This window comes from Rhinoderma darwinii, chromosome 1, assembly GCF_050947455.1.
Source record: "Rhinoderma darwinii isolate aRhiDar2 chromosome 1, aRhiDar2.hap1, whole genome shotgun sequence".
Lineage (NCBI taxonomy): Eukaryota > Metazoa > Chordata > Amphibia > Anura > Rhinodermatidae > Rhinoderma > Rhinoderma darwinii.
The window spans coordinates 40,809,939-40,837,207 of record NC_134687.1 but is presented as its reverse complement, the minus strand read 5'-3'; the positions used below and the strand labels follow the sequence as shown (position 1 = coordinate 40,837,207).

Below are 27,269 nucleotides of genomic sequence, written 5' to 3'. Positions count from 1 at the left end.
TTGAATTGTAGTACATAGATAAATTTCAGTAACAAAAAAAAAATAGGTGTTACCTTACTATTGAACAACTACAGTATATGATACCAAATGGAACATCGTTTCTTGTATAGTTGCTAATTGACAATTCATTAATGTTTAAACGTTATATTTTAAGCTCCAGAAGTTTTCCAGTCATTCATGGAGGTGGGGCCCGGATACTTATATCCTGTAGATTGGTGGTCATTAGGAATTACAGCCTATGAACTCCTCAGAGGTTGGGTAAGTGAATCTGTAAATAGAATTATTCAGAATGTGTGATGACTCTACTTAGCCTATGTCCCAATATAATGGTGGCCATTTGTACAACTTGTCCTCTTCAGTATCTCTAGCCCTTACAGAAACCTATCTTGCAAATTCGGACAGCCTCCCCTTTTCCAGCAAACTAATTTTTATACCAGTGTTCAGGGAAACAAGGATTGGTTATGTTAGATTTCAACATCCATTCCTTTGTTCCCCCGAGGTGTCTGGCAGCGGTGTCTCTTCCTATGAAAGTAAACATGCATGCTCAGCAGATCTAGGTTTGCATGTTTATGGGAAAGTTGGGGGACTTCGTTATTTTATGTGTCACAGTGGGCCTTCAGTCTACCACACCTTCATCTTAACAAGTAAAGAGCATTTCTTCTTAGATCGCCATGTGCTCCCAAGTCTATTGGGTCCTAGCATCTGTCCGGTTTTGCATGGTGCTTAAGCTGACCCTATATATAACCATCCTTAGATTTTCTAGGTTTCTACACTTTCCAAAATGCAAACAACCAGAGTCAGATCTGTGCAGACCCTGATGCAGCAGGAATGTTAGAGATTTGAGCTCAGCAACGTGCAGAATTGTGAATGCACTTGTGGCTGACAATAGGCTTTAGTACTGCCTGTAACTCAGGATCAGTATGATCAGGAATGCAAAGTAGTTTCCCAATTTTCATGTAGATTAGATCTGTATATATGAACTGTAAAATGCTGTTAAAATGTGTTGAACAATGCATTATCTTTATTTTACAATGTATTATCTACTACTCATTATTCTTATTTCAGTTAAAAATACCTACGGAAATGTGTCCAGATATACATGTTTACAGAATATGAATTACATTTTAATGACATTGCGTACCAATAGATTGAATGTATTTGCTACTGAATTGTTTTGTCTTTTTCTAGAGACCTTATGAAATACATTCGACTACTCCAATAGATGACATCCTTAACATGTTCAAGATAGAAAGAGTGCATTATTCTTCCACATGGTGTAAAAACATGGTGGTGTTACTTAAAAAGGTAACATTTTATTCATATTTTTATTGCTTTCATATTGCATTTAAAATGTGTTGAAAAAAATATCAATAGTGTTTCACAAAAAAGCTTATCTTTGTTTCTTTATATTTGATAATTTTTTTATTATCTCTATTGGTAGAACTAACGTATGTCCAACTTATGGGTGTACTATGTGTCGAGTAGCCAAATAAAGCCTTCTAGTTCCAGAGAGGTTTATAGAGGTCATAAAAACCAACCACATTTAGAAGCAGAAAGCTTTACAACAGCCTCAGTCATCTCAGGGGGTCCTAAGACAGGTGAATGCATACTTGTTGCATACTACGATTATACAATGACCGCATACTACCATCATACAATGACCGCATACTACCATCGTACAATGACCACATACTACCATCATACAATGACCGCATACTACCATCGTACAATGACCACATACTACCATCATACAATGACCGCATACTACCATCATACAATGACCGCGTACTACCATCATACAATGACCGCGTACTACCATCATACAATGACCGCATACTACCATCATACAATGACCGCATACTACCATCATACAATGACCGCATACTACCATCATACAATGACCGCATACTACCATCATACAATGACCATCATACAATGACCGCATACTACCATCATACAATGACCGCATACTACCATCATACAATGACCGCATACTACCATCATACAATGACCGCATACTACCATCATACAATGACCGCGTACTACCATCATACAATGACCGTGTACTACCATCATACAATGACCGCATGCTACCATCATACAATGACCGCATACTACCATCATACAATGACCGCATACTACCATCATACAATGACCGCATGCTACCATCATACAATGACCGCATACTACCATCATACAATGACCGCATACTACCATCATACAATGACCGCATACTACCATCATACAATGACCGTATACTACCATCATACAATGACCGCGTACTACCATCATACAATGACCGCGTACTACCATCATATAATGACCGCGTACTACCATCATACAATGATCGCGTACTACCATCATACAATGACCGCATACTACCATCATACAATGACCGTATACTACCATCATACAATGACAGCATACTACCATCATACAATGACCGCATACTACCATAATACAATGACCGCATACTACCATCATACAATGACCGCACACTACCATCATACAATGACCGTATACTACCATCATACAATGACCGCATACTACCATCACACAATGACCGCACACTACCATCATACAATGACCGCATACTACCATCACACAATGACCGCATACTACCATCATACAATGACCGCATACTACCATCATACAATGACCGCATACTACCATCATACAATGACCGCATACTACCATCATACAATGACCGCATACTACCATCATACAATGACCGCATACTACCATCATACAATGACCGCATGCTACCATCATACAATGACCGCATACTATCATCATACAATGACCGCATACTACCATCATACAATGACCGCATGCTACCACCATACAATGACCGCATACTACCATCATACAATGACCGCATACTACCATCATACAATGACCGCATACTACCATCATACAATGACCGTATACTACCATCATACAATGACCGCGTACTACCATCATACAATGACCGCGTACTACCATCATATAATGACCGCGTACTACCATCATACAATGATCGCGTACTACCATCATACAATGACCGCGTACTACCATCATACAATGACCGCATACTACCATCATACAATGACCGTATACTACCATCATACAATGACAGCATACTACCATCATACAATGACCGCATACTACCATAATACAATGACCGCATACTACCATCATACAATGACCGCACACTACCATCATACAATGACCGTATACTACCATCATACAATGACCGCATACTACCATCACACAATGACCGCACACTACCATCATACAATGACCGCATACTACCATCACACAATGACCGCATACTACCATCATACAATGACCGCATACTACCATCATACAATGACCGCATACTACCATCATACAATGACCATCATACAATGACTGCATACTACCATCATACATTGACCGCATACTACCATCATACAATAACCGCATACTACCATGATAAAACAACTGAATCTTAATTCCACCATACAGCGACTGAATAATAATTCCACCATACAGCGACTGACTAATACCACCGTACAGTGACTGCATACTACCTATTAAGGATCTGCCAGGCACAGCTTCTGTATCCACGCCCATAGGTAATCAGTCTGCACCTGCTTCTATGTCTGTGAGACTGACTCCATCTTCCACCACTCAGGATGGCAGGCTTAGGAGTGGGAGAGCCTATCACAGCCTGGCCAGACGGAGCTAGCTCCCGCCCTCTGTCTATTTATACCTGCCTTTCCTGTTCCTCCTTGCTTGTGATTCTTCTCGTTTTGTTTCCTGGCCCTGCTGCAGCTTCTTGAACCATTTGACCCTGCTTCATATTGACCCTGGCTTACTGACTACTCTCCTGCTCAGCGTTTGGTACCTCGTACACTCCTGGTTTGACTCGGCTTGTTCACTACTCTCCTGCTCTGCGTTTGGTACCTCGTACACTCCTGGTTTGACTCGGCTCGTTCACCACTCTTGTTGCTCACGGTGTTGCCGTGGGCAACTGCCCCTTTTCCCTTGCTTCTGTGTACCCTTGTCTGTTTGTCTGTCGGGCACTTATTGAGCGTAGGGACCGTCGCCCAGTTGTATCCCGTCGCCTAGGGCGGGTCGTTGCAAGTAGGCAGGGACTGAGTGGCGGGTAGATTAGGGCTCACTTGTCTGTTTCCTTACCCCCATCATTACACTACCACCATACAACAACTAAAGAATACCACCGTAAAATGACTGCATACTACCACCATACAGCAACTGATTAATACCACCATACAATGAATGCACACTACCACATACAGCGATTGAATAGTAATACCACCATATAGCTATAGAAGATACCACCATACAATGACTGAATACTACCAGGATTAACTATAGAATAATACCACCATACAGTGACTGCACACTACCCCCGTACAGCGATTGAATAAGAATACCACTATACATTGACTGAAAAATACCATTATCCAAATACTGAATAATACCCCCATACAGTGTCTGAATATTTCCGCCTTACATGGACTGAATAATACCAGCAAATTGTAACTGAATAATACCGCCATACAGTGACTAAATAATACCGCCATACAGTGACTAAATAATACCGCCATACAGTGACTAAATAATACCGCCATACAGTGACTAAATAATACCGCCATACAGTGACTGAATTATATCAGCATATACTGTATAATACCGCTATACAGTGACCGAATATTGCCATACCTGCATACATACAGTGGCTGAATATTACTTCTATAAAGGAACTGAAAAATACCACCCTGATTAGTTAGGCGGTATTTTAAGTCTGAACATAATGTCTGCTTTTAGCTGCCTTATCCGTTACTTTCAGCTTCTCTTCCACCTGGTGTAGCTTCTTGTTCTCCTGAGGCAGGAACTGGATAGTTTCTTGGCATGCCTTGAGGTCTCCCTCCAGCAGATAATTCACCTTACAGCATTGCCTTCCAATAAGTTTCTTGCATCATGCCCCATTGACCTTGCTGCAGATAGCGAATTCTAAATTCATAATTACATATACATTATACAGGTATGATTCATATTTCATCCTCTAATACATTATACGAGACAATGCACCTTCAGGAGGAATATAAGGATGTCACACTGGGTAACCTCGATGTACATAAAGTTCATGTGGGGATTTACATCCATTTAAACTCCGACTATCACATCAGTTTAAATCTGAGCTATAAGTAGGTTTGTTGAAGAAAGATTGGTAGTAAGGAGCCAGCTGATATTTCGTGACTAAGAATAGTGCTGACAGTTTATATGATGTTTTCCTGCAATATGTCCTTGAAAATACCTCATGTTTTACAGCTTCTACTTAAGACCACACATCTATGAACACAGAACAAAAAATGTTCCCTGATTAACCAGAAGACACTAAACGTAGTTGACACATATCTCCTCCAAGCTACTCATCCGAATGTTATCGTCAAAGCTATAGTGACAATATGGAAAATATTTTTTAATATGTAGGAAAGTATCCATGATACAACTGAGCACTGATCTCTCTACCGTAAAGAACAAACAAACAATAGATGAGGGGATAAATAAGATATGTATATATATATATATATATATATATATATACACACACACATATATACATATATATATATATATATATATATACACACACATATATACATATGTATATACAGTATATGCACACACATATATACATACTGTATATGTGTATATATATATGTATATATATACACACACACACACATATATATATATATATATATATATATATATATATATGTATATATATTCGTCCAATAAGAGAGAGCACTCCAATTTGTGATAGAAAAAACGGCTTTTTATTAGCCCCTGTGCAACATTTCGGCTCTTTACATGGAGCCTTTCTCAAGCATGCTTGAGAAAGGCTCCATGTAAAGAGCCGAAACGTTGCACAGGGGCTAATAAAAAGCCGTTTTTTCTATCACAAATTGAAGTGCTGTCTCTTATTGGACGAATATTGAGGATCTGGGAGCAGTGATCGGGCTCCTGGGACTTGCACCCACCTATATTCTTGACTGGTGCTGCTGGATGGTGGACATTCTATATGTATATATATATATATATATATATATATATATATATGCCTGAGTGCCCATTTTTGGACGAGGTCCAAAAATGTGTTAAAGTGCAGCGTTTAAAAATACATGGGATAAAAGCTGCTCAAAGTGACTGGACCCCATTTATCAATAATGACGTATTTTGCACCAATGAAGTTAGAGACGGTGGTTGATAAGAATTAGAACTGATATGCAGTGAAACCTCCCGAGACCTAGAACACATTTCTGACACAGATTTTCAATTCCCTTATGTTCTATGAATATTGGCCTCCTCTTTGACCCCTCTAGGAGACTATTTCTCCCTGCAATTTTGGGCGGTCGTCTCAAAGAAGTTTTAGGCTGGGTTTTTACGTCACGGTCAAAATGCGTTTTGCCGAGATTCTTTTATATCTTCTATTCTTCTCCAGTTTCAAAAACATCACAAACGCATCTATTTTTTATTATGGAAACTGGATAATATTCCCCTATTTTTATAGACAATCTGTGGATTTTTAGATGGTTGGCAACCAAAAGAAGTTTTTCCTGATGGGATATTTTTAGAGGATTACTTTTTTATGAATATTTGAAAACAATTTCATTACATTTTTATATACACTATTTGGGAATTCAATAGAGAGGGAATTGGAGAGCAGTTACAAATAGCGTCAATCACTTTTGGAGGACCTGTCCAGTCCTGCATTACACAGACTACTTATTAACTTGAATGGGCACTGTGTAATACTTAATATCTCCTGTGATGGCGCTGCAGGGTAATCAAATTTTTGCTGCCAGGTTTACCCACAGATTACAGTTGATCGCTGGGGTTCACAACAATGGGACACTATGTGAAAAGCTTATTGTCACGGGACCCTTTTACAAATAGGGTTTCTGGAGTACCCCTTTAATGAAGGATCATTTTACCGGTAAATTGAAAATTCTCCCTTAATACTCTGTACTACCAAATGCTCAAACTGTAATATTGTTCACTATTCAATTTTTTTGCTTATACTCTTCCCACAATTTAGCACTGTGAAATGGGGAGTGTTTTGCACTGCAATAGTGAATGAAATGTACCTGCAATTTAATTATACATAGGTGATAATAAACTTTATTGCGCTTTTTTGCAGCTTCTTACCAAGGACCCAGAGTGCCGCTTTTCATCATTAGCCGACATTCAGACTTCTCCGTACCTGGCTGATATGAACTGGGATGCAGTATTGGAGAAATCTATTACGCCCAGCTTTGTTCCTAATGTAAGAATTCATTTATTAATTTATTTTCCTATACCTTTGCCATTCAGAACTACCTGATGGAGTGAATTTTTCTGCAACATTACTATGCTGTAAAGTTTGCCTATTGCTGTGTTTTGAAGGAGTTGTCCTCTTTGGACAATTCCTTTTTGTTAGAATGCTCTCCAGACAATAAGCTAATCACATAGTGTCCTGCTTCTGGGAACTGTGTTGCAAGTGTTTCGTTTCCCTGCAGCACCACCACAGGAGAAATAAAGCATTACACAGTTCCCATTAAAATTAATGAACTGTCCCTATAATTCTTGGACGTGCCAGGTCTTCCAGAGCAATAGACACTCTTTGTAGCCATTCTTTCCTCTTGTCAATAGATGACGGTTGTGAACACAGGACTCCTCTCTATTAATTCAAAATTCCCTAACAGGATATTAGAAAAAGTTTTGTTGTTTTTTTTCAGGTTTTTTTAAGACAGATAACCGTTTTAGAAGGTTATTTCCATGTCAGACATTTAGAGCATTTTCACAGGATATGTCATAAATGTCTGATAGATGAACATAATGGAGAAAGTCTGGTATTCATGGCCACCTCTCCACTTAGTCCCCGCCTGGAATCGGCAGCCAGCCGCCGCCTCACCAGGCGAAGTGGGGGTCAGCTCTGGGACATGCGTGTATCAGACATGAATGGCATATCCTGTGGATATGCCATACATGTCTGATATGGGAATAACCCTTTAACCAACAGAGCTATAAAATGCACAGATCAATTGAATGGAAAATTTAGCTCTGCTACCTCTCTATTTGTTTTACTGTAGCGTCAGACAGGTTCTGAGTTTTACTCTTACGCATTCTTATAACTCACAATTGAAAACGTAATTACTTTTGTGTTTCCATGGTGACAGACTACAAAAAAAACACCTATGTGTAACCTGATCCTGAAGTCATATTCTCTTCCATCTACCCCTTACATCTTGCTAACTTCTCGAATGTATATTAGCAAGAAGAAGCTGACAGATGGAAGGGAATGTGACCACATGATCAGACTACACCGGGTTTGTTTGCTGTCTGTTACCATGGAGGCACATAGGTCTGCATAGGAGCTGTAGACACAAAACAGTAGGATATTTGTAATTAAGACTATTTGCAAAGTTGCTTAATTTTTCATTTTAAATGCATTGGAACAATAAAAATGTTTGTATATTGTTAGGATTCTGTTGCACACGATACGTTTCAGCACTGGTTATTAGCTGGATTTGGGGGCGGCAATATTACATTGTGTAACCAAACTCCCCCTGAATGTAGCTTTGCAGATAGGATTGGAAACATGGTGTAAACATGGCAGAGATGAGAGCCATGAACAATTGTATTGGGATTATGGGGTACTATGACTCACGCAGTAAGACAACACGATGGCATACTATGTCATATATCTCATACTGTGTCGACACCTGAATGATGTAAGAAGCTTTTTTCAGATTATTTAACTCAATCATTTACATTTTTACATTGTTTTATAGCTTCTCCGAGTGAGATGAGAGCAGACCTTTGTTCGGCTTTCGCTATAAGGAATATTTCACTTATGAAAATCTTCTTCCGCTTTTCTTGGCAAAACATTTGTATCTCCACAGTAGTTAGATGAGGCATATAAATGATCTGTAGTATTCTGTATATTCTATTTGTGTGGGCTAAGATTTTAATCATGCTCACCTATGGAGATCTGCCAATACATCTTATGCAAGCCAATTCACAATGTTAGACATGCTGCCAAAGAAATGTCATGTTTACCAAGATAAGAGGGACATTATGGCCGTAAATATTTAATACACTACATAACATCTGAGACATATGAAATGAGCAGACATTTTGGCAGGGGACTTGTGTTGGCTGACTTTCAGCGCTTGATGATTGCGTGAAATCTGTAGCCCCTGACAGCAAAACCACAGGTTTTACAAGAAAGAATATCCCAGAAAGTCATTAGTAGGTATGTTTTATTTTTTTTTGATTGTTAATCTTGTACACTTTACTTTTCTCTTCCTATATAACTGCAGCTGATTGTGGAATTAAAACATCTCATTCATCTATTCTTCCTATAATGTTTTCCACTAAAACCTAATTATTTCTATATATTTCTAAAATGTTTATTGTTTTTAAGATACAATACAAACTATATATATATATACACAGATGTAGCCAAGTTTACCTTGACTCTGATAACGTGCTGTGGTGTGATATCACACAACAAAAGCCCTTAAAAAAAGTCAAGTAAGGCCGGGTTCCCACAGGGCGGATACGCTGCATAAAAATCATGCATCGGGGACTTCCGGGGGCGGGGCATCGTGGATGGCCGCTTTTTCGCGGCCTGCCAGGATCTATGGTGCACTACCGCCATCGCGCCCGACAACCGCTCCTAGGGGCTGCTACAAGGACTACAAGGACTTGCCGGAGCTAAGCAGACCCGGTGTAACGCAGGATCGTATCATTCGACCTCAGCGGTGGTGGCCATCTTGGAAGATCCTCTCCGGCTGCTGACATTGTCGGGGGCCTGCATCTCGGAGAACACCGGCCTTGAGGTGAGAGGTGTCTCCTGTCCAGGCCAGCGGTGGTAGTTGTCTGGTGGCAGGCATATTCCCAGCTGCCGCCATTTTGAGTGATACTGCCGGCGCGACGTGGGTCGGCACTGCAGCGTTGCACGTCAGCTCCCATCCCCTGGTCTGTGCGACGCAGTGGGCGTATAGATAGCGGACCGTTGTCTCCCCAGGCTCCTGCTCCTGCCATCCTGAGTTTTGTGCCCCTGACGCTCTGGGCCATTGAAGCGGTGGCAGCAACTGGCTATTTATAATTGCATCTGCCTGTATCGCACCCATGTATGCCCCTCAAGGTTCACAGCCTCGCACTGGGAAGATCAGTGCTTAAGAGAACATTTGTTTTGTTTTGGATCATCTCATACTGAGGCTGGATAGTTCTGTGGCTGTTTATTTTTTTACTATAACTCGCTGATGGTTCAGCGCGGCCCTTCACCATGATTTCACATGCTTAGGATTGCATCACCATGTTCCTAATGCCTCAATGATTATGTGACACACCACTGGAGAGCTTCCTCATCATATCCCTCTGCTTATGCCCACAGCGCCCCCTGGTGCTCCCCCTTCTCCTCACTGTTAGAGGATTGTGTCATGGACAAATATCTAACAAAGTCTACAGGAGGGAGATCCACCTGCTCTCAGATTTTTCAGGTGTCTGGCTCCTCCCGTTCTTTGGAAATGAAGATGTCCTAGAGCAGCACTAAAGGGGACAAGCAGGCTCCTAAATCCTCGTCTGCAAAAGCCTCATCCTCAAGACCACAGTTCTCACCAGAAGTGTCGCTGGGAGGGGACATTACGCCGCCACGGTTGTCTCCGCAATACAGTCCGCAGCACAGCAGCGAAATGGACACCCACCAAGCCACCCTGAATGCTCAAGAGGTCCCTAAAATGTTGCTGCCACTTTTTGATAAAAGACTGGAGGTATTGCACACTTCTATTAATGCAGCTCTGGCGCAACTTACATCGCATTCTCAAAAGATTGTAGACTTGGAAACGAGGGTTGTAACAACAGATACCTCAGTGTCCGCAATGGAGGAAGATGTACGCCGAATTCAAGCCTCTAATCAAGAACTAAGAGACAAGCTGGACAACCTGGAGAACCGGGATAGACGTAATAACTTGAGTTTCGTGAGGGTCCCAGAAAAGGTGACTGGTGAACAACTGCTGGATTATCTTTGTAAAGACCTCCCTAATGCTCTGAACATCGAGCTTGGCGGTCATTCGCTCATGATAGAAAGGTCACACAGATTGGGCCCTCCCAGAGCTGGGCGAAATGCGGGGGATGGCAGACCTCATCCGGTGATCGCCAAATACTTTCACTGGGCGATAAAGGAGAAAGTCCTACGGGCCTACAGACAACAGAGGGAACTACTCATCCACGACTCTAAGATCCTAATCTTCCAGGACTACTCGGCAGTGGTCGCTCAGAAATGCAAAGCTTTTGCCCCGATCTGCCGTCTACTGTATGACAGGAACACTCGGTTCCAACTCCTGTTCCCAGCCAAATTGAAGGTGCAGGATGGTAACCAAACGCTCATCTTTGAGGATCCTGTACATGCCAGACGACTACTTCGCTTGGAGGAAAATGGTGCAGGGTGACTCACGTCTTTGAAAGAGGAACGCTCACACACTTGGCATATGGACATGTGCTTCATATTCTTCTAGTTTAAAAATTGTTACTTGTAGCCGTTCTGCCTCTCTGATGGCAAATATCTTGCTACCCACTCCCGGGTTCGCCATCGATGTGGTTTACATGTTTATTTTGTATTTACTATTCTCGCTTGTGCTAAACTCTTTTCTCTTGCAGATGACTGGGGGCATGGTTCTCGCTGCTACAAACACCACTGGGATTAGGCTGGGCACGCGATTTGCTGGGACCAGCCAGATGTTTCATAATCTGACCTGGATCCAGCTTCGTGACACGGGATTAGTACCCAACCGACACACCTTCCTGACACATATCACACTTCTCCCCATATCCGATTCCTCTCCTGGAATGTGGATGGCTTGAATACACCCTAGAAGAGGAAGAAGGTGCTTAATCACCTTAAACGGCTCTCACCTGATATTCTCTTCTTACGGGAGACTCATTGGAGATCGGGCACACAGAGCAGATTGATCGCACCCTGGTTGTCTGATTGCTACTCAGCATCGCATTCTTCCTCTTCGAGGGGGGTGGCGATCCTTCTTAGAAAGGGCTTGTGCCACACATTGGAAAGTTCTATTAGCGACACATAGGGTAGATACCTAATTTTACACATAAAGATAGATGATGTCCCTTATTTGTTCGTCAATATCTATGCTCCAAATCATGATCAGCAGGCATTTTATCCAGAAATTCTTCAACTAATATTGGGTCTCCCTTGACATAGTCTAATTATTGGGGGTGACTTCAACTTGGAGCAATGTCCCACCATGGATAGGTCCCCTCCTACCCCTCAGTGTCAGACTGCTGCTTCTTCTCTTGCTCTCTTCATGGATTTGCTCACAGTATGCGATCCCTGGAGGGTACTGGATGAGGGTGCGCATGAATACACATGTCACTTGGTTGCTCATAACTCATTCTTGCGCATAGATTATTTTCTAAAATCAACGTCCCTGTTCGACTCCCATTCTTCCTCCTGGATTCACCCCATCACCATATCGGACCATGCTCCGATCACTATGACACTATCAATCTCACACTCCTCACCAAAAACTAGAATATGGCGGTTTCCCGCTTACTTGGCAGGCTCCGAGGAATTCAAACAATATCTCTGCATGCACTGGGGCAACTATCTGGATGACAACTTCCCCCATGTGGACAATGTACCACTCCTGTGGGCAACTGCCAAGGCAGTGATGAGAGGGCATATTATAGGATATCTGTCTCGTAAGCGGAAAATACAGAAAGCCCGTTTTAATGCCCTATACTAGGATCTACTAGTGGCCCAAAGAACCTATATAGATGATTCCTCCCCACTCAACCAGCAGATTTACCAAACTGCAAAACATTTGTTAGACGCTTTTATCCATACTGAATCACATTGGCAGGTTAGATTCACGGATAACAGGTTTTATAGATGGGGGAATAAAACTGGTAAGCTACTCGCGACCCTCGCAAAACAAAAGCATCCCTACAAGCCTATTTTGTCCCTACAAAATCCCCTTACAGGAATTGTCTCTACTGACCCAACAGAAATAACAAACATTTTTACGGATTATTATGAAGATCTTTATAGGGCGGCCCCGGCCTCTCCCCCAGACATTAACTCCTTTCTCGACACGGTTGAATTGTCCTCCCTCTCTGTAGAGCAACATGCTTTATTGAATGCAGAGATACAGGAGGATGAGGTGAGGCGAGCTATTTTGACAGCCTCTAATGGGAAGACTCCGGGTCCAGATGGATTTTCATCGGAATACTATAAAATTTTGGCACCTCAGCTGATCTCCGTTTTGACTAATTTATATAATGACGTGTTTTTACATTCCATGCCCATTGACCATTTCACAGAATCGCACACAGTGCTTTTACCCAAACCACACAAAGATCTTTCCGTCCTATCTCGTTACTTAACCACGATTACAAGCTGCTGGCCAGAATACTGGCGGATAGGTTGCAATGCTTCCTTCCTGATCTTTTGTCTGATGCCCAGACAAGTTTTACACGAGGTAGGACTTGTATAAAAAATATTAGATCTGCAATAGCCGCTACGGTCGCGATGCAGGACTCTGCGCAACCGGTGACTATGTTAATGAGTCTCGACGCAGAGAAATTGTTTGATATGGTGGCATGGCCGTTTTTGGACGAGGTGCTGGTCCGTATGGGGGTGGGTTCTATTTTTACCAACTTCATCCAGTCCCTTCGCGTGGGGGCGGCGACCTGTGTGGCGGTCAATGGGCATAATTCTGCCCCTATAGATATTTTTAGAGGCACCAATCAGGGATGCCCCCTTTCCCCCCTTCTGTTTAATCTTTCCATAGATCCAAAACCTCAACTTTTCAGGGCCTTATTATACGGGATCTAGAACTAAAAGTAGCCACTTTTGCGGATGACATCCTGTTGGTAGTTGCGGACCCTAAGCAGACACTAATTCCCCTTCTTGAAGAACTAGACCAGGTGGGCCGATTATCGGGATACTATTTGAATAGGGACAAGACGGAGGCACTGTTGTTGCGAGGGCCTTCTAGACCCCTTTGGGCAGCCGCCATTCCATTTAAATGGAACACTCAGGCGATCAAATATCTAGGAGTCCAAATCTCCAGACACCCTGCCAAACTCTACAGATTTAATATACCACGTTAAATAGAGGACTTAGAAAAGACTTTCTCAAATTGGAAGCACTTCACCCTTTCATACCTAGGGAAGGCCAATCTACTTAAGATGATGGAGTTCCCTCGTCTTCTATATATTTTCCATACCCTCCCAATATATCTCACCCCTAAAGATGAAAAACGCATTGACTATTTATACAGGACAATTGTGTGTGGGGGGGGGGAGAGATCCCGCATAGCCTACCAGATCTTACAACAACCAAGAGCCAATGGGGGCATTAATTTCCCCGACATTAGGCAGTACAACCTGGCGGCCTTGTTCCGTTATGTCTCGGACTGGCTTAGGAGCACCTTTCATTATACTTTGTACAATCTGGATTCCAGATTATTTTCTGGACGGGCTTTGTCGGGACTCCTGCACCTCCCATATGAGGGTTTATCTGTGGAGACTAGAGCTAACCCACTACTTTTTGCAACTTGGAAAGCATGGCAGAAAATCCGTCGCCATCACCAGCTTTCTCCTCTGTTATCTCTCCACTTGCCACTAATCTGTAATAATCATTTTCAGGATGGTAATCCACGGGCAATTTTCCACAGGTGGCAAACGTTTGGAATCACCTCCTTAAAACAGCTTGTACATAAGGACGAACGTCGGGCTCTTACACTTTCAGAACTCCGCTCTAAATATCCCGAGTTACCCATCGATCATTTTAGTTTTCTTCAGGTTGACAGTTATATAAAAAAGGTTTTACCGCAACTGCCAGACCTGGAATGGAATCCTTATTTGCTCCTAAAATTCTCCAGTCCCAACTCCCCGAAGGGCCAAATATCTAAAAATTATCAATTCCTTCATGTTCCCCTTGATTACTCACAATCTCAGACTCCTCTAACTAAATGGCAGGGTGACAATCAGACTCTGACTCCTACCACGATACTGGCGGCTCTAGAGCAGGCACATAAACTTCTTCCCTCTGCCCGCTTTCTGGAAATGCGACTTAAGATTGCCCATAGGTCATATTTGACTCCAAGTGTGGGGTATAAAATTTGTATCTACACATCATCGTGTTGCTTCAAATGTCAAGCACCGGCAGCCAATCCCTACCATTGTTTGTGGTCGTGTCCGCACATTCGTACATTTTGGTCTCGCATACGCACATTCACTACTACTCACCTCACAAATTTTGTCCCTGATACGATATTGTGGGTGGTGTTTGGGTACATGGGTCCTGAAGCTCATGGGTGTTCCCCCGTGGCACATGAACTGTTGCATTATGTGGCGGCGGGGACGAAAGCCAAATTGCAAACATGGCTTGCTCATCATCCCCCACCTTTCAAATTATACTTTGATAAGTTATCCTATCTCTTGAAAATGGACTGGGTGGAGGCCTCTCTCCATAAGGAATTACAGGTCCAACAGTTTTTTGAGACTTTCGAAACATTTATTGCATTACTCCTGCAAAACATTCAAATGCAAATACGGAAATGCTTTGAACCAACGGTCTGGTTCCGTGAACAGGTGCTCCTTGGGAATGCACCCGTGTAAGATATGGTCAGGATCCTGGTGATTTTCTGGTGTGGGCGAGAGCCATGCTCCATCTTCATGTCCTTATTATTTTTCCCCTGTCTCCACATAGCTACAATGGGTTTTGTTGGGGTGGATGTGTGCGATGGGCTGGTCCTACAAGCGCCTCCATCCCCGATTTATGTTTCTCTTTTTTAAAATTCAATGGGGTGAGGAATTGCTTACAATTTAATATGCATGTCAGTGTTGCATCTGTATTGTTTCCTTTAGGGCTTAGTCAGACGAACGGGATATACGTCCGTGCAATGCGCGTGATTTTGACGTGCGTCGCACGGACCTATATTAGTCTGTGGGGCCGTGCAGACAGGTGCGTGATTTTTATGCAGCGTGAGTCCGCTGCGATAAAGTCACGACATGTCCGTTCTTTATGCGTATTTCGCGCATCACGCACCCATTGAAGTCAATGGGTGCGTGAAAATCATGCATGCCACACGGAAGCACTTCGGTGGGACGAGCGTGATTCGCGCATCAGCTGTCAAACTATGAATGTAAACTGAAAAGCACCACATGCTTTTCTGTTTACAAACATCCAAACGGAGTGTCATATTGATGGCGGCTGCGCAAAAATCACGCAGCCGTGCATCATACGGGGCTGACACACGGAGCTGTTAAGTGCCTTTTGCGCATGCAAAACGCCACGTTTTTTGCGTGCGCAAAATGCACACGCTCGTGTGAATCCGGCCTTATAAGCACAGCGAGATAAAAATGAGTTATTTTGTTTTCATTTATTTTCCTTTTTTTTCCCTCTCCTTCTCCCCTTTCCCCACCCCCCTCCCCCCCTCTAATCTATTTATTATGCTCGACCAGTTAGGTCAACTTTTGGTGATGATTAATTGGTGTTTAATGGAATTTCAATGATCCTCTGGACTATTGATAGTATTACATTGTTCCCCTTCCCCTTCTTTCCTTCTGTTTCCCCCACGAACTTAATTGTTTGAAAAAATGTTCAATAAAAAGAAGGTTAAAAAATATAAATCAAAATCATGCATCGTGTCGACCTGGAACCCGCAGTACATTCCGTCTACATTGTGATGCGGTTTTTCTAACGGAATATCACCTGAGGAAGAAAGCCGTTCATACTTACCCCCTCCCTCCTCTGACATCGGCTCCGGCCTCCCAGGATGACGATGCAGGCCATGTGACGCTGAAGCCTGTGATTGGCTGCAGCGGTTACATGGAAAGAAGAAGGGCGTTCTGGGTTCCGTAGTTGCGATTTTTGTGCCGTAATCACGGTGAATAAGCTGCAAAAGTCGAAAACACTTGGCTTTCTGTTACGGGTTTTGCATCCCCATTGAATTGAATGGGGAAAACCCGCTAAATCAACAAAAAAGCAGCATAAATTGACATGCTGGGGAATTACATTTCTTACCACTGGTTAAATGTTTACGCTGCGGGGTTTTTTCCACAGCGTAGGCATGAGATTTTCTGAATCTCATCCACTTTGCTGCTACTGTAAATGCTGCGGAATTTCCGGACAGAACTCCGTTGCGGAAATTTCACAGCGTTTACGCTACGTGGGAAGCCGGCCTTAAAGTTTCTTGCCACTGTGTATTAGATGTGTTAAGAGTCTACATGGCCACATCTGTGTGTGTGTGTGTGTGTGTGTGTGTGTGTGTGTGTGTGTGTGTGTGTGTGTGTGTGTATATATATATATATATATCTATATATATATATATACACATACATACATACATATATATATCATACCTCCCAACCATACCGGATCCGGCGGGACAGTCCCGGTTTCTCAACGTTGTCCCGCCGTCCCGGGCGGTCTGCAAAATGTCCCGCTGGGCGCTGCAGCTGTATCAAAACAGCTGATCGCTGCTGACAGGCGCCCTGCATGCTAGACGATGCAGCAGCGATCAAAAGAAGGCAGGAGTCTTGCGGCGGTGTTCTCACTGGAATCGATGCCGGCATGGGAATGGACCCAGGGGGGGTTGTATCCAGGGCTGTGTCTGGAGCTATGTACAGGGGGGCTGTGTGTGGAGCTATCTACAGGGGGGGCTGTGTGTGGCGATATCTACAGGGGGGCTGTGTGTGGAGCTATCTACAGTCGGCTGTGTGTGGAGCTATCTACAGGAGGGGGTGTGGAGCTATCTACAGGGGGGCTGTGTGTGGAGCTATCTACAGGGGGGGCTGTGTGTGGAGCTATCTACAGGGGGCTGTGTGTGGAGCTATCTACAGGGGGCTGTGTCTGGTGCTATGTACAGGGGGACTTTATGTGGAGCTATGTACAGGGGGCTGTGTGTGGCACTATCTACAGGGGGCTGTGTGTGGCGCTATCTACAGGGGGCTGTGTGTGGCGCTGTCTACAGGGGGCTGTGTCTGGCACTATGTACAGGGGTCTGTGTGGAGCAATCTACAGGGGGGCTGTATCTGGAGCTATCTACAGGGGGGCTGTGTGTTGGCGCTATCTACAGGGGGTTGTATCTGGAGCTGTCTACAGGGTCTGAGTGTGGAGCTATGTACAGGGGGGCTGTGTCTGGCGCTATGTACAGGGGGCTTCACACAGCTGCAGCTGCCGCCGTGATGAGCAAATGTTATACCCAGGATAGGAAAAGTAACACAAAGACGATATAACCTGATCCTTAATATCTGTGATATCCAGACAGTCCAGAGATCCGCAGTGACAATGTGCGCTTGTTATTTGCAGAAGGATCTGGCCGTGATTTGATGTGTTGATGCGGGATATTGGGCGTGGTTAGGGGGCGTGGCTTAAAATGTCCCTCTTTTCCGAATTCAAAAGTTGGGAGGTATGATTTTATATATATATCTATCCAGGTTTCTATTTTATACTGAAATCCACACTTTTTATATTTAGAAAACTCTTTGCCCTTTAATAAAATCTCAAATTTAAAGTTGTGCATATTTCCAACTCACTTTGATCTAGTGAAACGTAAAAAGATGTGTTTAATATCCTTTCAAACTGTCGCAGAAATAACATCTATCTTTGTTATGTGACCATGTAAACTTTCAAGTCTTTTATTATAATGCCAAAATCTGATAAAGTGATTACGAGAGGGAAATTTTTACTTATGGTACATGTCAGCATGACATGCTGGGGGTTATACATATCGCATTCTTACATTTTAATAGAAAAGTTTATAAATCATACATATTGTAGTTCTATGTAAAGGAAAAAAATAGCTGACAATTGAGAAAGAGAAATCTAACTATTTTACAAGAATGCATGGAAGAGAACAAATCTTTATATTAATGGAATGATCCAAATTCAAAATGCAACCCCACAAGGCCCCCAGGTCTGCCATTAGTGCTCTACTATTAAGCCTTACCAGAGGCTTTATAGTAGAGCACAGATAAAGGCAATACACCGCAATATATAAGTATTGCAGTGTATTGCATGAGCAACATGACACATGATAAAATCGCCTAGGGGGACAAAAAAAAAAGTACAAAAAACAGTTTTATCAATTTTTTCAAATATAAGTAAATGTAAATATCTAAAAAAGTTGAAAGAGTTTTCCCATTTTTTGGCCAAAAATTCTGTAAGCATTAAAAAAGTAAACATAATTGGTATCGCCGCGTCCGTAAAAGTCTGAACTAGTAAAATATCACATTATTTAACCCGCCAGGTGAACGACGTATAGTAGGAAAAAAAAACATTTACACTACAATTGCTGGTTTTTGATCACCTCACTTGTTTAAAATAATGGAATGAGAAAGGGATCAAAAAGTTGTATGTACCCCAAAAATTTTTTTAGTAAGGCTATGTTCACACGGGGTATTTTGGGGGAGGAATATCTGCCTCAAAATTCCGTTTGGAACTTTGAGGCAGATATTCCTCTCCCTGCACGCCGATTTTTGCGGCAATTATCGCGCCGTTTTTCGCCCGCGGCCATTGAGCGCCGCGGGCATAAAACAGCGAGAAATACGCTTTCTCCTGCCTCCCATTGAAGTCAATGGGAGGTCAGAGGCGGAAGCGCCCGAAGATAGGGCATGTCGCTTCTTTTTCCCGCGAGGCAGTTTTACTGCTCGCGGGAAAAAGACGCCGACGCCTCCCATTGAAATCAATGGGAGGCGTTCTCGGGCCGTTTTTGCCGAGTTTTGCGACGCGGTTTCCGCGTCAAAAAACTCGGCAAAATACCCCGTGTGAACATAGCCTAAAAGTAGTAAATCATGAAAAAACTATATCAATTTGCTATTACCATAATTGTATTAAAAACAAAATCCAAACAACAATAGAGGAATCGCTGTTTTTTGGGGGGTTTTTTCAGATTCATTCCACCCCACGAGAATTTTGTTCCGGTTTCCCAGTACATTATATGGTACATTAAATGGTATCAATAAAAACTACAACTCATCCCGCAAAAAACAAGCCCTCATACTGCTATGTATACTGAAAAATAAAAAAATGTGTCTCCAAGGGGTTAAGGAGACATTGTAGAAGCCACCTATAAGATTAACAAATCAAATACCATTACCAAAAATAGATTTAAATGATCTGTCCTTGCAAATAACTTTGTATTGGGTATTTATAAAGAATAATTAAAAATAATTGATTTTTAATGAATATTAAAAATCCAGACCAGTCACACAATAAACTGGGAGATATATTTCTATTTTCTACCCATTTAGGTGATAATTGAAAGCAACTGAAGTAATGGGAAATTCAGAACTCCTTTAAAGTGACTCAGATAATCCTTCACAGAGACCAAAGGGGCACCAATAAATATTCACTAATGAGACAGACTTTTAATTTAAATCCTAATCTTTCTAAGACTTGCAGGATTCCTCAATAGGCAAAAATATCTTTGAATGTGCATATCCATAATAGCTCATTTAAATGTGAATAGTGACTATTAGACATTGGAGGTCAAATCCTATAAGAACTTGGAATGATAATTTGGACTTTTATTATACCCACTGATCCTTTACTTTATATAATTTGCTGTGTATATAAGCCATTTTGGCATTTGGCCATATGTTCTGAGTATAATACCATCTCCTGGGCAGATAGCCACTTTCACTCCAGAGACCTATGTAAGGCTATGTTCACATCATGCTTGTCCCTATCTTAGGGGTACACCCGCACATGTCCATAGGTTTTAATGGATCCGATGCGTGCGTTTAGGTGGTATACACTACATCGACTTTTTTTTACTGTTTTGTAAAGCATAGCCAACAATACTTTCAATACAAGGCAATCCTAACATAAATAAGACATTTAAGTTGTCAGGAAAAAGAAAAGATAGCCATGACCAATAGGAGCTTAGAAAGTTGATATGTTAAACCTACCCCTAACATGATAAAGCAAGCCTATCACCCAAAATGAATTTAACTTATGTGAAATAACTATTTGCTACTAGATCGTTTTGTTTTTTGGGGGTTTTTTTCCCCTGAAGTTCATCATTTTATATAAATTTTGTATTATGTTTTATTTCCTTCCAGAAAGCAATTCTCAATGGTATTACTTCCCTCTTCACAGCAGGAGAGGTATGCTTTACAGTCGCATAAATAGAGCCTATAACGCTAGATGATAGTCAGTGATATCACCAGCCCTTCTCCAGATGTCCCTGCCCAGGGGTGTGGCCTTAGGGAGGGCAGAGGAGCTCCTCTTCCACATAAAAAGATACTAATATTATAATTGGCACATATTCACACAGGCTGGATGGGGCCTTGTTACAAATTTTGTATTGGTGCCAGGAGATTCAAGTTATACTGCCCTCCCTGCCCCTTCAATATACTCGGTCTTTTGTCTACACTCTTCCAGGTTTTTGTCAAATGGAAATGATCTTATAGGCAATGCCATAGACCAGCCATTCTGTCAGTAATCCTCCACATACCAGTAATAATGAGGTCATAACATTCAGTTTCACTGTAGGTTGTAAAGTGAGATGCTTTTTTCTGGGGTAGGCTGTAGTGTGTTCTGCCCACTAGAGGTCTATACATTTGAAGACAATAGTTAATAATTTTCTTTATATTCATAAATATGACAGAATAAAAAATGCATGACCAAAAAATGTTTTTTAAAAATTTCTTTTTCATGAAAAATTTGTCACTTTAAAGATTTCCAGCGTAGTGTAGACATGCATTATGTATGTTTCCCAACACTTTACATAAAAATAAATTTTAACTTTTTTATACATATAAAAGTTGCTAAAATAAAGTATTTTTGAACATCCCTTTGTCAATGCCAATCTACTATTGTCCGCTTTAAAATTGCCCAGGATTCCATTCATTACTGCATCTCCCAGATGGATTACTTCCATTTCCTTTTCAGAATAACAATAAAGACAAGGTTACGCCAGACTGATGTTTTCTGCACGTCAAGCAAGACAGATTCACAAAAATTTGTAAAGAAAAGGGACCGCATGAATGTAATACATTTTATTCCTTCTTAGCAATGACTGTCAATACTGTGGAATTCAGGACAGAACAGAAGGGAAATGCTATTTTACATTTTTATTCTTATTTTGGTTAATTACAAGACTATTTATGTGGGTTTTAGTTTTACTTTAGAACTTTAAAACATTAAAAAAAAATTCAAGCTTAGTCATAATGTTTAGAACAAGAAATAATTTTTGTGTAATTATTAATAACATTTTTGACACGGCAGCTCCTTCACTTCTAATTATCATCGGAATAACTGGGATATTTTTGGCTTTAATTTAGTGAATTGTTTAGAGGTTTTTTTTTTTACAAGAATGTGCAACCTAATTTTTATGACATTTTTTTATATTTTTAACGATTCATTTTTAACCCTTAAATTACGTCTTAAAACATTAATATCTAAATTATTAAAATGTCTAATTTAGGATGTTTCTGTTGGGACTGGGGCTATTATTTTGGCTGAAATGTTGTTGTTTTTTAACAATTTTATATCTATTACTTTTTTGTCCCTAAAAGTCCGAAAAAATATTGGTATATTTTTTTTATACTATAATCTTCATCTGTAAAGAGCTGAGCAGGAAAAAACCCTTACAGGGTAACAATTTTATATTATTATTAGAGCTTATTTGAGTTTAGGCAACCGGTGTTCATGTGATTGGTCATGTGATTACAGGGAGTAATTTGTGAAACAACAATGCCTTAGGTCCCATTCACACAGAGTTTTTTGGCGCTGATTTGGATGTGGGAACCACTTCAGAATCAGAGCCAAAAAACAGCCAAAATGGCACCCCCCCACTGATTTCAATGGGAGACAGAGGCGTTTTTTCCCCCCTGGGTGGCCTTTAGCCGTTTGCGGGATGAAAAGCGGTATGTCCTTTCTTGCCATGGTTTCCGCCTCTGACCTCGTACTGAAATCAATGGGAGGCAGAAAAAAAACAGCGGTGCTCATTTGCGAGTGTTTTTCGTGTTGCGGCAAAAATGCGCAGGCAGGACAAGATCTGCCTCAAAATCCCTTCAAGAATTTTGAGGCACATTTTTCTGCTTGTAAATTAACTCAGTGTGAACATGGACTTATATTATATACATGGTGCTTATTGAACGATGTGTATATAACTATGCAGAAGGCATTAAAAAATAAGATAGACAGTCTGCCTTCTCCCCCTGGTGTCTGGTAGTCACAGCCGTCCACCAACCCATGTTTACACAAAAAAGGCAGTAAAATAACATTGGACAGTAATAAGTGGTTTAATGGAGAGATCATCTCTACTTTCAATGGTTAATATTTCAGCTTTTGACCAAGACACCATCTGCATGCAGAAGAAGATCATGGTTTTGTTTTGTTAATGACACTGACCCAAATAACCTCTTTAATTGTAAGGCTCTATTTTTAGAATTCCATCATGGTCGGCATTAGGGGTGTGTGACCCGTGCGTTCACATAGGGTGCACCACTTGTCACTACTAAAATGGGCGTCATTGGCTTTGAAGACCTGGGCTCCTGGAGCTTGTAGCCCTGATCCCACACTTGGTGTCTAAACCTCTGGGAAGACATCTGCACTAAATCTAACGACATTGCCTAGTTAATTGATCAGTCTGCTAGGTCACAGCCCGGCGGTGTTACTTTCTTAAACTACAATCTTATGTTTTCACTGTATCATTGTATGATGTGATAGAAGATGATGGGGTGCACTTTGCGGTTATTATTGTTGTTGGTTGGAGAAAGTACGTCAGTGCATAATGACGGTGTGCGAGACAGAGAGAGTGAAAGTACAGTGGAGCAATCTGTCAGGTGCATGGAGGAGATACCACACAGGACTGGCCGTACAGCTAAAACCAGAGGAAGGTCTGTGGGGAGGAGGGGGTTGTGCCAGCATTAGTCGCTGCAAAGGTAGACCCTGTGGCGGTACACTCCTGTAATGACCAAGCCTGGCTGCTGCGAGTGTCTTAGGTTGAAAAGAGACAGAGACCTTGTGTCTGCCGTGAGTGGTAACAGATCACTTCTAGAGGAAAATAGCTCCTTTACTGAGACAGATGAAGGCTGTGGATCCTTGCCAGAAAGTGACCAGAGCCAAGAAGAGCCACATGTCCCTGTGTACCGCTAGTGCCGTTAGTTGTTCTGTGCACATTTAGAGTTTAGGAACCACCAAGCCCTGTCCCCGTCAAGAGATAGTAATCGCCAAGCCCTGGGATCATTAAGAGACGGCAACCATCAAGCCTGTCCCCATTTGCATCTGTATCCATTAAGATTGTTGCCCCATGTGAAGTAAAAGTTACGTTTCTGTTGTCAACCACTTGTCCGACTCCATTACCACGCCACCCCTGATAGGGTCCCATGTCAGGGGCAAGGGTCACACATACACCAAAAACTGACCCTCATACATACATACATACATACATACATACATACATACATACATACATATTAGTAGACATATATACATTTATAATAACAATAATAATCTCGAAGATTATCTAAGCATTAAAGCATAATGTTACATCTTCCCCATTACTAAATGGATTTGGAATGGGCTATTAATTTTTGCACTCCAGAGTCATTAAACATCATTATAACTAATGCAGGAAAGGCAAGTTACTATTTTCAGCTTTATTTTATTACTAGTGGATGAAACATGCGGGCATGTGCCTAAGACACCCAGTGGCTACAAACATCTTCTTCAAAAGAATCCGGCGGCTTGCACATTTCAGCACGCAAAATTTCTGGCTCCACTTATGTGTCTAGTCATCCAAATCAGCGTGCTCCAAACATTGGGAAAGTGATAACTAAGTGACAGTGACAGTGTTCATTTTACTATATGATTGAGCTAAAACTCTCACTTGACAATAAAACTAATTGGAAGTAATGTAAAGAATCCCTCCATACTGTTCTCTACACTCTACAGACACAAGCCGTTTGTCCGGTCCCTCTGTCCCGTCTTGTGTAAATGTATGGACATATATTAAATATACATTTTGTGTCATGAATGTGTATCAGATATTAAGACGTCCAGTCATATTAAACATATATATATGTACATATATGTCTATTTTTATATATATATATATATATATATATATATATATATATATATATATATATAATGTGTGTGCTGTAATACTAAAGCTAGACATTTTTGTGGCGTTCGGATTATATTATATACCTGTAGAAATAGTGGGCTTCTAGGGCTAGCAAAATACAATGGTTGTTTCATGACCAAGTAATGCGTTACTACCCCAGCACTTTTTTTTTGTAATACATTATTCGTAAAACAAATAATAGAATAGAAGTAAAGCCATCCGCACCAGCTCACTCCATGAGGTGAAGAGAAAACTTCAAGTTCTTCTCAGTACCGGGCGGGCAGACATTGGAAGTGTGTGATCTATGAAAAGCTGTTGTTTTCTAGCGCTAGACAGAGAATCCATGCTATATACCGTCAGCTCTCTATGCTCACTACATCAGAAATGTCTTTGAATACTCAGTTATAGAGTAGAAATGAAAATCAGAACACAACCTACTAAAAAGAAAGGAAAGGCTCTTGTCTTCACATGACCCCCTATAGGATATAATGATGATTGGGCTTAAAAAATGTGAATTATATTATATAGATTTTTTTAATTTTAGTTAGATCACATATTGCATCCTTTCCAACTACTGTTTTCTATTTTTTCCACCTTTAGGGGTAGATTAGTTGCCACATTATGGTATGTACCATCCAACACTAGGAAAAGGGATATAACATATGGTGGTGTAGTGTAACACATATTTGCTGAAAAAACTGTCATGGAGTTCAAAGCCACTAGCTGTTACCATATAGACAGTTGAAACCATACTGTAACTGTGAATACAAAGTTCTTACGATGTACATATAAAACACATGCTGTGTCAGACTAATGTACCTTGAGCTCATTAAAGAAAATTATTCTGATGGCCCACCATCCAATATAAAGAAGATAAAGAATGTTTTTATTATATTTCACACTATATTTATTATATTTCAAACTATGCCGGCATCACTGATCGGATAATTTGATTATTTGTGCACTAACTCAAAATATTTTATGTGCCTATAGGCGGCCCTAGGAAAAGAGTGCCTGCTAAAAAAGGAAGCTTTACATAAAAATATACTGAACAGTGTGTATACATACGTAAATTATGTATATTTATATGTTAATTAGGCAGTCACAGAGGCGGACACCCAGGGAGGGCCAATGAAAAGGCTGCAGATGGCGCTAGATGTTGTCAGAAATGTGCTGTAATGTTCTGCTGTATTTTGTAAGACATTTTATATCTATACACGACTTAAAGGCGTCATCACCGATGAAGCTGCCATAACTGGCACGTGACCGCTGAAGCCAGCGATTGACAGCAGCGGCATGTGGCAGGTGAATGGCACGTGACCACTGCAGAAGCTTCGTGGATCGGAGCGGCAGAGAGCGGGACCTCAACGCTAGAGAGCGGGACCTCAATGCTGGAGTTAGGAGCACTTCAGGGGGGAAAGTATCTGATAGTTTGTTATGTTATGCCATTCCCTGCCCTGCTGCCGATTTTTAAAAGTTCCAGATAACCCCTTTAAGGTGTGGCCTTCTAGATGGGCACAGTCTATGATGCCAGACAATCTGTGGCTCACAGATTTTAATTTATTGATGTTGTAATATGCAATTTTTTGTATCATGCAGTATGTCTATGTAAATATTCTTGAGCGTTCAGAAGTCTATTGGGAGACATAAAACATGGTGGGACATGGATTGTACGAACAGCAGATCATTTGAAATATGTACTTGAGAATCATCACCAGTGTTAACCATACGTTTTTATCTATGACAGAAAGGAAGACTGAACTGTGACCCAACATTTGAGTTAGAAGAGATGATTCTAGAATCCAAGCCTCTACATAAGAAGAAGAAGAGACTGGCTAAGTACAAATCTAGGGAGGCATCCAAAGAAAGTTGCCCACTGGTAAGTCTGGCTCTTTGTTATAAGCCTGCCTAGTTTACATGTATTAGCGTTATTTGCAAATATTAATCCAATAAGGTTTTTTTTGCAAAAGGACATTACTGTACATTCTCCTACAAGCCCCTACATACAAACAACTTCACATTTAAAGGCTGAGGCTAAAGATGGACAACTTTGGTACTACCAAGTCTTGTTCACGAGGCTACATTCTATGTGTGAGTGGCGCATATATG

The 27,269-nt window shown here is 41.4% G+C and overlaps 1 protein-coding gene across 1 annotated transcript in view; it reads left to right on the top strand.

The window, feature by feature from the left end:
* The window catches only part of STK32B (serine/threonine kinase 32B), a 221,574-nt gene that overhangs the window by 165,591 nt on the left and 28,714 nt on the right, over window positions 1–27,269 (top strand). The window contains exons 7-10 of the mRNA XM_075849055.1: window positions 155–258; window positions 1,189–1,305; window positions 7,199–7,324; window positions 26,908–27,039. Coding sequence (XP_075705170.1) covers window positions 155–258; window positions 1,189–1,305; window positions 7,199–7,324; window positions 26,908–27,039 — 479 coding nt within the window. The remainder of the gene's footprint in view (window positions 1–154; window positions 259–1,188; window positions 1,306–7,198; window positions 7,325–26,907; window positions 27,040–27,269) is intronic.